At 41.7% G+C, this 17,555-nt stretch overlaps 1 protein-coding gene and 1 long non-coding RNA gene across 5 annotated transcripts in view; one reads left to right on the plus strand and one right to left on the minus strand.

Moving 5' to 3' along the window:
* Positions 1-16,308, plus strand: part of PRX (periaxin) — a 48,544-nt gene extending 32,236 nt beyond the window's left edge. For all 4 annotated transcript variants that reach the window (XM_029571668.1, XM_029571670.1, XM_029571669.1 and 1 more), the window contains one exon: positions 5,359-16,308. In XM_029571668.1, coding sequence (XP_029427528.1) covers positions 5,359-12,258 — 6,900 coding nt within the window. In that variant the 3' untranslated portion in view covers positions 12,259-16,308. The remainder of the gene's footprint in view (positions 1-5,358) is intronic.
* The window catches only part of LOC115073337, a 43,335-nt gene that overhangs the window by 21,117 nt on the left and 4,663 nt on the right, over positions 1-17,555 (minus strand). The window lies entirely within an intron of this gene.

A 17,555-nucleotide genomic window follows, 5' to 3' on the forward strand; every position in this document is an offset into this window, starting at 1 on the left:
TCTGGGCCACTCAAGGACATTCGCTTTCTTCATGCTGAGCCACTTCGCTGTTGCTTTTTGCTTTGTGCTTTAGAGATACCAAATCCACCTGCAGAAAGGTAAATCTTCTCCCTGGTCCTAGAGCTATGGCAGACTGGAACAGGTTTTCCACCAGGATCTGCCTGTTCTTTGCACCATCCATCTTTCCTGTCCCCCCCCGGCTGCTGCAAAGCAGCCTCACGACATAACGCTGCCGCCGCCGTGTGTTACTGTAGGGGATGATGGTAGCAGGTGACGTGCTGTGGCCTTTCTTCAGCAGCCTCCCACACAGGCCACGTTTGTGGAGTAATTATTTGAAATTGTTGAATACTCAGCACTTTCCCCAGTCTCAGCCAGAGTATCTTAGGCCTCACAGTGACCAACCTATGGAGGGCTGACCTAATTGTGGCAGTATCTTGGTGGTGCCAAACTGTTTCCCCTTTACAATGATGGATCTGACAGGTCCCCAAGGGATATTCAAAGACGCTGAACGTCTCTTACAGCCTCCTCCCCCAATCTGTATGTTTTGAATAAAAGTTATCAGCAGCTCCTTATTTGCTGTGTTTTGCTTCAGATTAACATCGTACAACAAACAGGTGGATTCTTCATCCAGGAGCATTCAAATCAGATCAACTACTGTGACTGAACACAAGTGGGCTCTGTTTAAAATATTATGGCCTTGTTAACCCAAGCTTTTGAATAGCAGCTAATTTGGGTTTGCTATGATAGGGGGTGAAAACTTATATAATCAAGATCTTTTTTTTGTTTTTTTCATTCTTAATTGCTTTTGGAATAAGATAAGTTGCCATACTGAGTCAGACTAAGGTGCCATCAAGCCCAGCATCCTGGACAATCCAGGTTATAAATTCCTGGCAAGTACCTAAACACTAAGTAGATCCCAAACCACTGCAGCCAGTAACAGCAGTGGCTATTCCCTAAGTCAACTTGATTAATAGCAGTTAATGGACTTCTCCAAGAACTTATCCAAACCTTTTTTTAAACTCAGCTACACTAACTGCCCTAAACAAATCCTCTGGCAACATATTCCAGAGTTTAATTGTGCATTGAGTGAAAAAGAACTTTCTCTGATTAGTCTTAAATGTGCTACTTGCTAACTTCATGGAGTGCCCCTAGTCCTTCTATTACCCGAAAGAGTAAATAACAGATTTCTCCAAGCTGAACAGCCCTAACCTCTTTATCCTTTCCTCATAGGGGAGCTGTTCCATCCCTTTTATCATTTTGCATGCCCTTCTCTGTATATTCTCTAGTGCAACTATATCTTTTTTGAGATGTGGCGACCAGAACTCTACACAATACTCAAGGTGTGGTTTCACCATGGATCGATAGAAATGCATTAAGACTTTTTCCATTTTATTTACCTTCCTAATAATTCCTAACATTGTTTGCTTTTTTTGACTGCCACAGCACACTGAGCTGACTAATTCAATGTATTATTCCTGGGTGGTAACTCCTAAAATGGAACCTAACATTGTGTTATTTTTCCCTATATGCAACACCTTGCACTTGTCCACATTAAATTTCATCTGCCATTTGGATGCCCAATCTTCCAGTCTTGCAAGGTCCTCTTACAATTTATCACAATTCGCTTGTGATTTAACTACTCTGAATAATTTTGTATCATCTGCAAATTTGATTACCTCATTTGTCGTATCCCTTTCCAGATCATTTATAAATATATTGAAAAGCACCGGTCCAAGTACAGATCCCTGAGGCACTCCACTGTTTATCCTTTTCCACTGGGAAAATTGACCATTTAATCCTACTCTGTTTCCTGTCTTTTTAACCAGTTTGTAATCCACGAAAGGACATCGCCTGCTATCCCATGCCTTTTTTGTTTTCTTAGAAGCCTCTAATGATTTTGTCAAATCCCTTCTGAAAATCCAAATATACTACATCTACCGGTTCACCTTTTATTCACATGTTTATCAACCCCTTAGAAAAAATGAAGATGTGTGAGGCAAGACTTCCCTTGGGTAAATCCATGCCAACTGTTCCATTAACCCATGTCTTTCTATATGCTCTGTGATTTTGATCTTTAGAATAGTTTCCACAATTTTTCCCAGCACTGAAGTCAGACTCACCGGTCTATAGTTTCCTGGATCACCCCTGGAGCTCTTTTTAAACATTGTAGTTACATTGGCAACCCTCTAGGCTTCAGGTACAATGGATGACTTCAATGATAGGTCACAGATTTTAACTAATACATCTGAAATTTCATTTTTTAGTTCCCTCAGAACCCTGGGGTGTATACCATCTGGTCCAGGTGTTTGCTACTCTTTAATTTGTCAATCTGGCCTACTATATCTTCAAGGTTCACAGTGATTTGATTCAGTTCATCTGACTCATCACCCTTGGAAAACATCTCCGGAGCCAGTATCTCCCCAGCATCCTCTTTAGTAAACACAGAAGCAAAGAATTAATTTACTCTTTCTGTAATGGCCTTATCTTCCCTAAGAACCTCTTTAGCTCCGCGGTCATCTAAAGGTCCAACCAACTCCCTCGCAGGTTTCCTGCTTCTGATATATTTTAAAAAGTTTTTATTATGAGTTATTTCCTCTATGGCCACCTTCATTTCAAATTCTCTCTTAGCCTGTCTTATCGATGTTTTACATTTAACTTGACAATGCTTATGCTTTTTCCTATTTTCTTCAGCTAGATTCTTATTGCAATTTTTGAAGGATTTTTTTGGCCAAAATAGCCTCTCTTTCACATCACCTTTTTACCATGCCAGTAATAGTTTTGCCTTCCTTCCACCATTCTTAATGGGTGGAATACATCGGGACTTCACTTCTAAGATGGTATTTTTAAACAGTGTCTATAAGAACATAAGAAAATGCCATACTGGGTCAGACCAAGGGTCCATCAAGCCCAGTATCTGGTTTCCAATAGTGGCCAATCCAAGTCACAAGTACCTAGGAAGGTCCCAAACATTAGATAGATCACAAGCTACTATTGCTTTTTAATTACCATAATAGCAGTTTATGGATTTTTTAATCTAGGAAATTATCCCAACCATTTTTAAACTCAGTTACACTAACTGCTGTAACCACATCCTCTGGCAATGAATTCCAGTGCTTAACTATGCATTGAGTGAAAAAGAATTGTCTTTGATTTGTTTTAAATGAGCTACTTGCTAACTTCATGGCGTGCCCCCTGGTCCTTCTGTTATCTGAGAGATTAAATAACCAATTTACATTAACTTTTTGAAGAGCTTTCATGATTTTGTAGACCTCTATCATATCCCCCATCAGCCGTCTCTTCTCCAAACTGAACAGCACTAACTTCTTTAGCCTTTCCTCATAGGGCAGCCATTCCATGCCCCTTATCATTTTGGTCACCCTTCTCTGCATTTTTTCCAGCGCAGCTATATCCTTTTTGAGATGTGATGACCAGAATTGCACACAGTATTCAAGGTGCGGTCTCACCATAGGTCAATACACTGTTGTACACGTTTAACCTTTGCAGCTGCACCTTTAATTTTTTTTTCTATTTTCCTCATTTTATCAAAGTTTCCCTTTTAAAAATATAGTGTTAGAGCTGTAGATTTACATATTCTTCCCTTTCCAGTCATTAGATCAAATTTGATCATGTATCTGTGTTCCACTAAGACTGCCACCAAATCCTGTGTTCCACTAAGACTTAGATCTAAAATAGCTCCCTCTCTCATTGGTTCCTATACCAATTGCTCCATGAAGTGGTCGTTTATTCCATCCAGGAACTTTATATTTCTAGCATGTCCTGATGTTACATTTACCCAGTCAATATTGGGGTGATTGAAATCTATATAGAAACACGTGGTATTTAGAAATTTTAAACAATCACAACGCTGTAGAACTTTATCATGTATGTTTAAGGACCATCATACCACCCACAGTGCTCACAAGTCAAACTTGCATCTCATGCACTTTCACAGGGTCACATTTAATCAATTGGTCCAGATGGAAAGCATCAAAGTTCAATTTTGTATACTTTTTTTAGTTTTTTACTATATATTTAAAAAAGACGACTTCCCTTGTTTCTGGGTTATCGGGGTTGCTCATCCCGTAGCTGTCGGGGTAACTTGGATCAGGAGAGTTTGAATACGGATGTCTCTGAAGCAGCTTGTGTGGCGAAACTCGCGCGAAAGGACAAGTTACCCCGACAGCTACGGGATGAGCAACCCCGATAACCCAGAAACAAGGGAAGTCGTCTTTTTTAAATATATAGTAAAAAACTAAAAAAAGTATACAAAATTGAACTTTGATGCTTTCCATCTGGACCAATTGATTAAATGTGACCCTGTGAAAGTGCATGAGATGCAAGTTTGACTTGTGAGCACTGTGGGTGGTATGATGGTCCTTAAACATACATGATAAAGTTCTACAGCATTGTGATTGTTTAAAATTTCTAAATACCACGTGTTTCTATATAGTTCATTTCAATCGTGGGATTTCCTATTAAGAGAATTTGTGTGTTTGGTGATTGAAATCTCCCATTATTATTTATTTATTTTTATTTCTTTAACATTTTTATATACCGATAGCCGTTTACACATCGTACTGGTTTACATGGAACAAAATGAGGAGGCCACAAAAGGGCATATCCTTTACATAAAACATAGAACAGTGATAAACAATATAAATAGTGATAAACAGAAATAAACACAGATAAACAAAATAAAAATAAAAACATCAAATGCTAACTTAGATTCATCATATTACTGCACCGCCAAATTAGTTAGCTTCCCTGATTTATCTTAGCATTTCATCGTCCATCTCATCATTTTGTCCAGGTGGACGGTAGTATACTCCTATCACTATACTCTTACCCAACACACACGGGATTTCTACCCATATAGATTCTACTGTGCATTTAGTCTCTTGTATGATCTTTATCCTGTTGGACTCTATGCCGTTCCGGACATAAAGCTCCACTCTCACCACGTTGATCCTCCCTACCATTGCGATAAAATTTGTACCCTGATATAGCACTGTCCCATTGGTTATCCTCTTTCCATCAGGTCTCTGAGATGCCAATTATGTGAATCTCATCTTTTACTGCTATACACTCTAACTCTCCCATCTTCTTAGACTTCTGGCATTGGCATACAGACATTTCAAAGTGTGTTTTTTGTTTGTATTAACAACCTGCTTTTCATTTGATAGGGATAATTTGTAATCCTTTAGCTCAAGTGATTCTTTACTTATAGGCACTTGGACTACTTTTGCTTTTATTGGGATGGGTGTTACCTTAAGGGATACAGATATCATAAATCACTTGCTTCATATTGTATATCTTTGATACTGGCCAGGCTAAGATAGTCTTTTCATCTGTTTTCAGACTGTCCAAAGTCTCATGCCTGTGAAAAAGAAGAAAGTGAAAAGCCCTGCAGATGTGTCAGGAGAAGGGACTTTTGAAGATGGGGGAAACTTGGATGTGGAGATCTCGCCTGGCATGATGGAGATTCCACCAGTTGATGTTGAATTTGCTCTACCGAGGTTCCCTGGGCTCATGAAGGCCAAAGGTGAGGTGGGAGCTGGAGTTACCATGAAAGGTCCAGATGCCTTGGAGGATCGCTCCCCTACAGAAAAGAAACATAGGAAGTTGAAATTACCGAGGCTGAGAGTGAAGGAGGCGGCAGCTGTGAAAAGCCTTAATGTGGGAATCCAGGAGCCTAGTAGCCAGATAGATGTGGCACCCCCACGAAGTAACATGGAAATGCAAGTTTCTGAAGGAAAGGCTAAAGTTAAAACTCCAAAATTTGGAATATTGTTTCCAAGAACCAAGAAGCCCAAAGTGGATGTGATGCTGGCGAAGAAAGAAGTTGAAATCTCTGTTCCTGAGGCAGGTATAGAAATTCAAAAGGACATAAATTTCAAGCCCCCTGAAGTGGAACTCGATATGTCACTGATACCAGGGAAGTCTGAGGTCACTGTACTGAAACCTAAGATTGATGGCAGAAGTGTGGATTTCAAAGCTGAAGTGGAGGCAACAGATGACTTTAATCAAGGAGAAGGCCTTTTAGTTAAACTGCCCAAATTTGGCTTATCTCCCAAGAAATTGGACATTAAGGTCAAAGGAGGTCTGCCAGTCGCTCAAGGTGATGTTGAAGTGGGAGGCCTAGAAGGCAAGCTGAAGATGCCCCAAATTCCCAAAGTTGATATTTCTTTACCAAGAGTAGAAGGTGAAAGCAGATCTGGAATAGACTTTGGCTTAGAAGCAGAAGGGTTTGAGGGATTGTCTAAGCCTGGAATACAACTTCCATCTGTTGACATAGACATCCCAAAAATAGATGTTGACATAAGTTTGCCAAAAGTTGAAGGGGATGCTGAAATGATAGGAAGCATAGAAACTCCAGATACCAGCCTGAAAGAGGAAAGTTTTAAAGTGAAAATGCCAACATTTGGTGTCTCTGCCCAAATGCCCGATGTTGACTTGCATGTGCCTCGACCTCAAGCTTTAGGAGACGTTAAAGTGGAAGGTCCAGAGGTAGAGTTAAAAATGCCTAAAATGAAGGCCCCAAAATTTGGAATTTCTTTGTCCAAAGACAAAACAGAAGGAGACATGGATGTTTCACTAGTCCAGCCCAAGGTGCATGCTGATAACCTGGATGAGAAATACAAGCCTGGATTCAAAATGCCCTCTCTTAACATAGCAGTACCTACAGTAGACTTGGACATAACTGTCCCAAAGGGACAGATGGAAGTCACTGGTGAAGTGTCTAAGGATATTGTTGGACACCCTACTGAAGCCAGCATTGAAATTCCAGATGTGACTATGAAAATGCCAAAGATAAAGCTCCCAAAATTTGGAGCCAGAGGTAAAGAAGGTGATGTGGATTCCCATTTATTGCCTCCAAATGTTGAAGGGGAGATGAAGGTTCCCCAGGCCAAAGTTAAAGTTGGCAAAATTGAAAGCCCTGATATCAAAGCAAAAGGCCGTAAGATTAAATTGCCAACCTTTGGCATCTCTTTGACAAAAGACAAGCATGATGTGGCCATACCTAAAGTGGATATAAAGGCGGAAGAATCTGAAATTAGTACCAAGGGGCAATTACAGTTTCCTGAAGTTAAAATGCCATCAATTGATATTTCTACCCCAAAACTGCCAGATGTACAACTACCACAGGCTAAACTAGAGATTTCAGGACCTGCAGTTGCCAGGGATATTAAAGCACCTGAAATGGAAGGTGTTGAAGGTTCAGACTATAAATTGAAAATACCCAAAGTTGATTTTTTGGTCAAAGCAGATAAGCCTGACTTAGACATCCAAGTATCTCCCCCCAAAATTGGATTACCAAAATTAGAAATGGAAATTGGAGAAAGGGACCTGGAACTAAAAGGTGGCAAAATGTCTGTCCCAAAGTTGGATCTCTCTTTGCCTGAAATGAAACCTATTGAACCGTACATTTCCCCACCGAAAGCTGAGTTGGAAATTTCTGTGGGAAAACCAAAAGTTGACCTAAGAGTCCCCAGAGTTGAAGCTAATGTAAAAGGACCTAAGATGGAAATAGACAGCTCTGAAACAAAGTTGAGTTTTCCTTCTGTCAAATTGCCCTCCCTTGATGTTGATCTATCCAAAGTTGATGTTGACCTTAACTTGCCAAAGCCCAAGGCTGAAGTCCTTGCTTCTCATTTGGAAGAAACTGATGTCAAATTGAAGATGCCAAAAATACCTCTTTCAAAGTTTAGTGGGAAGGATATGGATGTTGAAATTGATGTGCCAACTCCAAAGCTTATGGTTGATGTCAAAATGCCACATATTGAGGCAGATCTTAAGGGAGCAGATGTTGAATTTCCACATCTGACTGACAAGGGTCTAAAGATCTCCATACCTAAACCAATTATTTCAGTAGGAAAAAAGGAGCTCACTGGTAAAGAAATGGAAACTGAGCAGAAACTAAAGGCCAAAATAAACAGTATGATTCCTCAAGTGGAGATAGAAGCTCCTGATATGGCATCAAGCTTGGAAGCCAAACTAAAACTTCCTACAGTTGAGGTTCCTTCTGTCAAAATGTCTGCACCTAAGGTTCCAGATGTTGATATTGATGCCCATATTCCCATAGTTTCTGCAGAACTAATGGGGAAAGCAGATACTAATCTTGGCTTTGCTGGTGACGCTGAAGCCAAAGGCAAAATGGCAAAGTTTTCATTCCCGAAATTTGGAATTTCTGGAAGTAAAACAAAGAAAGGGGATGTGGAGGTAGAAGCAGACAGTACTGATGCTGTGACAAAAGAGTCTAAATTGAAAATGCCAAAGTTTGGAATATCTTTGACAAAAAACAAGCATGAAGCTGACATAGGGGGTGTAGCAGCTATTTCTAAACCAGCTCTTGAGTTAGAGGTAAAGGCGCCTAAAGGGAAGATTGAAGTGGCAAGGCCCCATATAGAAATAGATTCATCCAAAGCAAAAGTAAGACTCCCAGTGGTTCAAATTCCCAAAGTTGACATCTCAGCACCCAAAGTTGATGTAGACATTAACCTGCCAGAGGGCAAGTTAGATGTCTCTGATGAAGGAAATACAGACTTGCCCAGGGCTGTCATTGATAGGCCATCTGAAATAAACATTGAGGTTCCAGATGTGAAGCTAAAGATGCCAAAGTTTTCATTTCCAAGATTTGGGACTAAGGGCAAGGAGCATGAACTAGGTATAGATCTGGAAGGGTCTCGTGCATCTGCCAAAAGAGGAGACAGCCTTGAAATTGTATCTGGGGGCCTTGACATCAGCCTAACAGATAGTAAAACAAAAGATAAAGAGGTTAAAATGAAGATGCCAAAATTTAAGATCCCTTCATTTGGAATTTCAAAGAAAGATGTTGATGTTTCAAAACCCAGGGTGGAAGCTGGTATTGCCATTCCAACAATTGATGTGACAGTAAAGAAAGACCGAGCAGAAGTCATGGAGGCTGAGATGAGTGCAGAAAGTCCAGATGGAAAACTTAAGACACCCTTCATTAAAATGCCAAAGTTTAAAATGCCCTCACCTAAAGGGAAAGCCTCTGAAGGTGAAGTAAAAATGGATACTGGAGTGGACATCCAAGGCCCAGATGTTCAAATAAAAATGCCTACTATTGCATTCCCCAAGTTTGGAATGAAAGATGCCATTATTGATTCAGGGACTGATATTTCTTTGCCTAATGCCAAAGTAGGGTTAGTAGGAGGGCTGGAGACATCCCAGGGGACAAGAAAAACTGGCAAAGTTGAAATACCAGCATTAGAAGTTTCTGCACCCCATACAATGCCATCACTACAGATTTCTGTGCCAGGTGTTCAGATTGGGAGTGAAGTCTCGGTACCAAAGCCAGTAGTAGATATTTCTGCTACAGAGTTTAAAGGCCCTCAAGGGGACTTGAGAATACCCCACATGCCATCCATTGACATTTCTTCCCCAAAAGTGGAACTTGACATCAGCTTGCCCAAAACTAAAGCTGACACTGCAGTGGAGCTTGGGGCTGGAGATGAGATTGGCTTAAGCAAGTCAGAAACAAAATTAAAAATGCCTAAAGTGGAACTGCCAAAGTTTGGGACATTGGAAGATAAGGACCAGGATGCTAATGTGGAAGTGAATGGCAAAAAGATTAAAGCCCCTGCCATTAATGTCACAGGTCAGAAGGTAATGTTAGATATTAAAGGGCCTTTGTATGGAACTGAAGATACAGAAGAAACTTTAAAGGGAGCCAAAATTAGGATGCCTAAGCTTGACATTTCTTTGCCTAAAGTCAGGACATCTGATTCAGATTTACCATTTGCAGAAAGAGAGATTGGAATGGAAGGACATGGATTTAGAGAGGAGGAGATGGAAAGCAAATTTGCCCTACCATCAGTGGAATTACCCAAAATATCTACTCCCAAGCTCAGAGCTCCTGATGTAGAACTGGACATCAGCCTAGGCACAGAAAGAGACTATTCTCTGGGCAGCAATTCTGGTAGATCGGATGTCCAAATGAAGACACACCAAGTTGAAACGCATGGGCCAGACATTGAAGACTCCAGTTTCAAACTTAAGATGCACAAAATTAAAATGCCTAAATTTGGTGGCCCCAGTGCTGAAGTGAAAGGTATGGAAGGAGACGTCGATTTGGGTCTCTCCAAGATAGGAATCATGAACATTATGCCATCCAAAGTGGAGGGAAGATTTGAAGCACCAAGTGCTGAAGGGGGAATAAAAGGTGTTAAAATAAAAATACCTAGGCTTCAAATTGGTTCTTCCAAGGAAAAAACAGAAGAAGATATCTTGTTGGGCACAGAAGGTGAAGCTGTCACAGCAACAACAGATATGAAACCACAAGAAGTAGAAGCTCATGGTGACAGCAGGAAATTTAAAATAAAAATGCCCACATTTGGAATTTCAAGGAGCAGTGTAGATACCAAGGAAGTAGAAGCAGGTACTCGGCCTTCCCATCTGGTCACAGATGAAGCAGAATTCAGATTAAAACTGCCCCACATTTCAATTCCTGATGTTGGGTTTTCAGCAGGTGAGGGGGGAGAGGGAGAGGTAGCTTTGGATAGAGGCCAAGCAAAAGCTGGTTATAGTGTGGATGCAAAGTTCAAGGGTCCCAAGGTGGAGTTAGAGCAATCAGCAAGTACTGAAGATCTAGGGGTGGGCTTGGGAGTGCTGGATACCAAGCTGAAAATGCCTAGAATAAAAATGCCTGCCATTGAGATTTCAGGATGGAAGGATAAGACAGATGATGACATGACAGTCGCCCTGGAGGGTAAAAAGGAATTTCAGATGGAGGATCCAGAGGGTAACACACCTCAGTTCAAAATGCCAGGCATAGAAATAGCAGCCCCTAAGATCAAAATGCAGGCAGAATATGCAGCAGATGGGACCAAGTTTGAATCAGGTGTGTCAGGAGACGCAGAAATAGCAGTAAGTGGAAAAGTTAAAATGACTGATAAAGCCCATCAAAAAGGAGACTTTTCTGGTGATGAGGTGGGGAAGATATCGAAAGTCAAGCTGCCAAAATTTGAAATTGACTTGCCAGAAGTTGACCTAGATATTTCATCACCAAAACTCAACGTGGAGACTAAGGATGCTCAAATGAAAGCGGAGCATGAACTCAAAAGCCAAGAAGGAAAAGTGAAGGTACCCAAGGTGAAGAAAGCAGTTTTTGTCCTAGCAAAACCCAAAAAGAAAGAAGCAGACACCTCTTTTGGCCTTCTAAAATCTGATGTAGATGCTGCAGCTGGTTCCATGGAAGGCAAGGTGCACACATCAGAGGTTAAGCTAAAAATGCCAAAGATAAAGATGAAGCCATCATTTGGCATTTCTCGATCCAAGCCAAAAGGGACCCAAGTAAATGGCGAGTTTGATGTCTCTCTGAGAGAAGAAGGCAATGCAGAATTAAGCCTTGAGGACAAAGGGAAATTGTCAAAGCTGAAATTTCCAAAGTTGGGTTTTGCTACTTCCAAACCAGAATCCCTTGATATAAATGTCAATGGCACTGGTCCTTCTAGTTCTTCTGCGCAGATCAATGGAGAACACAACTTATCCTTGCAGGATAACAAAGTGAAGCTTGGGAAACTCAAGTTCCCCAATGTGGAGTTCTCTTCCCCATACAAGACCAAAGAAGTGGATACTGAAATGAGCCAAAACCTGGTCAAAACAGAAGAACCAGCATCCAAAGATGAAACTTTTGGTAGCACCTTCACTGCTGTCAAGGCCCCAAAATTTAAATCCCCCAAAATATCTTTCTCTGGTTTCAAAAAGAAGGTAGAGAAGGGTGAAGAGTTGGATGCATCAGGAAATCTGGTGACATCACCTGCAAGAACTGAAATGGCCACACTGGAGAAAGGAGGGGATGGAGAAAGCAAGGCAGGAATAGCTAAGATATCCCTTGGGTTTATCACCAGCAAATCGAAAGGAGAATACATAGTAGACAATAGTGAAATCTCTTTGGCCTCTGGAACCAGCAAGGAGGCCACGTCGGCCAAAGCTGTTGACCCAAGTGAAGCAGAGAGCAAAGACAAGTCAGCCAAGTTCAAATTACCAAAATTCTCGCTGAGCCCCAAATCCAGAGGGGTGCTGGAGATAAGGTCTCAGGAGCAGGAAAAGAGGGGCTACTTCCAAGAGATGGAGGAGGAAGGGCCTTCGGGTGGATTCAAGATCAGTATGCCCCAAGTAGGGTTTACAGCCGAAGAGCAGATCATTGAACAGAAGGGGGGGAGCAGCACGAGAATGTACAAGACAAAGAAATTAAATTCAGAGACAGTGAATGAAAAGTCCACCTCCATCTGAGGGACTTCTGAAAGACTTTAGAGACATTTCACAGAAAGCCACAGCTGCCCCTGGCTGACGTCTGTTCAAGCCGTTTTGGCTAAGCATTGGTACCAAGTTTTGGTAGCTCTCAAGCGGGAAACCTTGGAGTGGCATGAAGAGGGAGGCATCTTCTCCTCATCCCCAAATGAAATGTATTTTTGTAAGGGAGATACTTCTTGTAAGATGGTAACATTTGTGACCATGAAAAAATGTCTGTCTCCTGCAGACAGAGTTTGAGCAATTGGTTTAAGTGAGGCACTCATATCAGCAGCAAGAAGTGAATAAGATCACATTTATTTTCTGCATTATGATCTTAACGACAATACTTATGGCTTTTAAGGACACTATGACTTTTGGTGAAACCTTTTTTATTTTTTTCAGGTGCCCTCACTCCCTTGCCTCCTCCCAAAATGAAATAATGTGAATAACTTGTTGACTTACAGTATACTTATTTTTTAAATAGTTTTTGATCTATTTAATTAGCTGCTTTCATTTACATGTGCTTTAAAAGAAAACTGTTATGTACCATATACTCTGCTGTAGTCCCTGGGTACACACGGAATACAATCAACTGACGACGCCTTGCTAATTGGACTGTGATGGCACTCTTGAAAACCTTCATGGGCAATGCAACCAGCTTAGCAGCCTGAGTACAGGAAGACGCTCTAATCTGAATTGCACGCGTTGAAGTATGTTGCTTATCGCACTAGATTTTGGTGCCACTGAATACGTTGAGGTACGGGAGGCGGTTTGTATAATGCTGGCCTCAAGCAGTAACTTCATTCGACTCTAGGGAACAAAATGGCATGCACGACAGAGCAGGATTTGTTTCTAGTGAAAAGGTTTTTTATCAGACTGGAAGAGCTCTGCGAGCATGGTGAAAAGGCTGAGCAAAATTTGCATGCAGACAGTCTTCCAGGCCGATTAGCAATAAACAGATTTGGTCTAGAACATTTGAAGAGGCTTCAGCTTGCAGGCTCCCTGCCCCCAAATTTTGTTGGACACGCACGCTGCGCTGGAATACAGGGACAGCGCCATAAACTCATGTGTCTTAGCTATTCAGTGACACCAGAACCCAAGATGTATGTAAGTAACATACATCAATAAAAGCAGGACGCCTTTTTGTGAGCACCTTGTCTTTTCTGTTAAGATTTTACTTGACACTAACGGATTACCACAGCTATCGTGGAGGGGAGTCCATTTTGGGTGCCAGCGATGTCTTCGATGGCGTGCCTTGTACACATACCCCAAAATGGCATCCCTTCTTGTTACCCTGGCTGAACGATAAAGCGCTAATGGAAATTTTTTGAAAATGGAAGCTGTGTTTTTGTGTGACTGCATGGACTTGCTGTTGTAATTAGAGCAATGATTCCCAAACCTGTCCTAGTGACCTTGCAGCCATTGGGTTTTCAAGCTAGCCACTGTGACTATGTATGAGCTATATTTGCATACTTTGGAGACCCAAGATATGGAAAGTACCTTCTGCATATTCCTTTTTGGATATCCTGAATACTCCCAACTGGAGGTGGGGTCAGCAGGATAGGTTTGGGAACCACTAGATTAGAGGTTTAGTCGGCAGCAGTTCCTTAACTTGCTTCCCTGAACTTCCTCTCCACTGCCTAGGGTGGTGCCTTGTTTGATTAAAAAGTCATTAACGACCACCTCCCACCAAACTGGTTTGTAGTGGTGATAAAGTCATAAATGAAATAACCTGCCTTACATGAGCCAATCGGATGCCAGTGTGCATGTGGGGGTCATTTCTGATTTGCCTTCTACGTGCTTAACCCGCCTCTGCTGGGGGCTGTGGCGCCATGAGCAGCCATTCACAATCACCTGGGCCTTCCCCTCCCTATCCAACTCCATTTTTGTCCTCTCACTGGTCTCCCTCTGTAACTCAGCCATGGCAGTGCCAGACCATGGCTTTCTCCAGCAAGCCCTGAATCTACCCAAAAGTGTCACAGTTGGGCCCTGGGTTTGAATGTCCAGCTCTGGTGGGCAGGGGGAGCAGCTTTAGAGAATCTGAAAAAATGAGAATCAAAGACGAAAATGTGGGTATAGTTGTGCCAGTGCTGATGCACGTTTGAAGTCCTGCCTGGTCCAGATAGAGTTTTCTTTTAATGCTGCTGTGTTTTTGCCGCGCCCTGAACTGTCAGAATACTCTGTAAAATATGGATCAGGGATAAGAGCAATTGTTCATCTTTTCCGCGGCAGAGACACGACAGTTTCAATCTCTATTTTTTTTTTTTTTTTTTGTGGGGGGGAGGGGATGGTGGTGAAGAAGGGTCGACGTGGGAAGTGGACAGACGGATGCTTGCTTGGTACCTGTTTTGCAGGGCTGCTGGCACAATGTCATTTCTATGAATACTATTCATTGTGCCCTTGCTGGCGCATACGTGGCAGTTTGGGATTTCTTCCAGCCACAAGCACAGCCCAAATTAAACAATGGTAAAGTACAGCAAGAGGCTGTAATTTTGGTTTCCCTACAAAAAGCAGGGACTGTGATTCTGTGTGTGCACCCTGGGAACAGAATCAGAACCGAGTATCTCAAATGGAGTAGGCTAGCCAGCTGCCTCTACTTCTGTAGTACATGCAGAGCCAATTCTCGTTTTACCTGTAGTTGAAGGCTTGATTTTTCCTTAAGAAAAAGCAGTGAACTACTCGTCCCTGCGTGCACTGGGGGTAAAAGAATTGGATCAGTCTGGCCTGCGAAAAAATAGAGCCAGCCGGTCCGGGGAATTTCTGACGAGAATTGGCTGAACCTTGCCCAAGGAGCAAATAACAGAATTTAAGCTGATCGGCTAGCTTCAGGTGTGGAGAAACTAGAAGCTGTTTTGTGCACTGTTGCTGTCTTGGCACACTGAATTACACTGAGTTGGTTTAAACTAAACTGCACTCTGAAACACTGTAGCACGCATGGTGAGAACGAAGGCTGTCACCCATTCCTGTGTGAATGAATACATCTTGCAATTTGGTTGTTGCTTATTTTTTTGCCATTCTTTGGTGTTGCTCCTGTGCCCTGAGGCATAGCAGTGTTGGGAGAAGAAAAGGCAATGTGCATGTTGGCATCTGATTGGTTCATAGTGGCTCTGATGGTGCTCCCTAATGATGACATTTGCACACACACAGATGCAGCCTGGGCCAGTGAAAACCCAGCTCTACTTTAAGATTGCTACTTACACACAGTCCTGAGAGGGGAGAGGCAAGGTAGTTAATTCTTTTCAGGCTGAAGTACGGCCAAAGCTAAAATGTAATTTTATTTTTATGTAACACCAAAGATAAAAAGCAAATAGCCCTTTATAAAATTGCAGCCTTTGGATTGGACAAGGAGGAAAACAAGGCTGATGACTTGGTTCTGGGTCAGTAGGGGTGGGCTAAGCCAGACCTGATTTTAAGTGCATGCATGGAACATAGTTACCACTTTTCTTAAGGAAAAACCATAAATGCAAGGCTGGGAAGAGAAAAGGGTGTACAAACCCAGGAGTGAGGTTGCCCACCCCTGATGGCTCAGAGCCATCGACTCATCCTACAGCTATAGAGCAGCAGCTAGGACTGTGATCCCTGCAAATTTTGCATGAATTTGGGACATGGAGTTTTCAGATTGGATAACTGAGATCAGATCAGCCTGGTGGAAGCCTTCCTCTGGTAGGTCACACTTCTAAACATCCACATGAGATCCTTGCAACAAATTACTCTTTAGTGGCAATCATGTGTTAGTCCTATATACTCTAAAATAGAAAATTCCTGTGACATAAGAGATGCCAGGGAAAGAAATGTGGTTTTTGATGATGCATAGCTATTCTGGATTCACAGGAATTCAGAAGTTCTCTGCTGTATCTTGAAAGGGCTATCTAGGGAATACTGTACATATTATATTTATTAACAAAGTCATAAGACAGATTGTAATCCTGTCTCATTAACAAGCACCAGGCTTATTATGTATTTAAAAAAACATATTTTCATTCCTTTATTTTTGCTTCTATTTTTTTTTCCAGGATTGACTTATTAACAATAAATTGTGTACTAAAGACATTTGTATTGCAAAGGCTTTCTTCTTTTTTTGTTATGAATATTAAGTTTGTATTTCTTGGTGGCCTCACATTTCTGGTTCCTTGACTAATTTGTTGCTAATGCCCTTCTTCTGTTGCAGAGGAGTTTTGCTGATATATTTTGCATTAATCAAAAACAGAATAAGCTGGCCTCTGGCTATACCAGGGGTTCCCAAACCTGTCCTTGGGGGGGGGGGGGGGGGCAGTATGGTTTTCAGGATAGCCACAATGAATGTGCATGAGAGAAAATGCGCATGCAAAATTATCTCATGCATATTCATTGTGGCTATCCTGAAAACCCTCCATATGGGAACTCCGGGTGTACATCATTTACCCAATTGTAGTTGAATGATGGAATTTTATTAGCTGCTTGGGTCCTGCAGAAAATTGAATACTGCAAGTTGTTCTTCATTGACCCAGCCAAAGAATTATCTGAAGATGATGGTGTTCTCAAGTTTTATATTACAAATAAAAGCTTAAAAAAGATAACCAGCTTGGTGGCAGTTGTGTGCTTCATGCATATAGTCCCCAGTTTGATTCCTGCACTCTGGGTTGATGGAGGCTTAGGAGCAGTGGAATTAGTATTCACAGCCCTTGGGGGTAGGGACCCATGGTCATCAAAAAGGGGGACAGCTGGTGTCTGGATTTAGAGCTTATGATAGGGGGTGCATGGCTCCAGCCTCAGAAGGGTCTATTAAAATAGGGAAAAAATCCCTGGGTAAAGGTGAATGATGGCTCATGAAACCAGAATCCCAGCCTTCGTTCTGAAGAGATAAGAACTGCCACATCAAAAAAAAAAAAAGAGACGTTTGAGAAATGGAAGAAAGGCATTCTGGAGAATAAATGAAAAGGAGACAGAGAAAGCTAGAGCATGAGAGAGATACAGAAAGATAGGGATATGGAGTGAGAAATACAGACAAAGATGCACATTTAATGTTATCTATTTGTAAACCTGTGGTTCATGGGTTCAGATCCTGGCACCGTGGACTCTGGTCAAGTCATCCTTCGGAGTCAAATAAGATGAATAAAACAGTAGCAATGCAATCTGTGTAAGCTTCTCCGTTCTCCATGCTTAAAGATTTCTGAATTGTAAGCCCACTATTAGTGTACTTTAATGCCTTGTTGGGTTGTGGGAAAGTAGTAGACAGGATATCTGGCATCCATAATAGAACCCTCCCTCCTTGGAAACAGTGGAATCTTAGCAATTATTACATAAATCACAGTTCTATA

Source organism: Rhinatrema bivittatum, chromosome 11, assembly GCF_901001135.1.
Source record: "Rhinatrema bivittatum chromosome 11, aRhiBiv1.1, whole genome shotgun sequence".
Classification (NCBI taxonomy): domain Eukaryota; kingdom Metazoa; phylum Chordata; class Amphibia; order Gymnophiona; family Rhinatrematidae; genus Rhinatrema; species Rhinatrema bivittatum.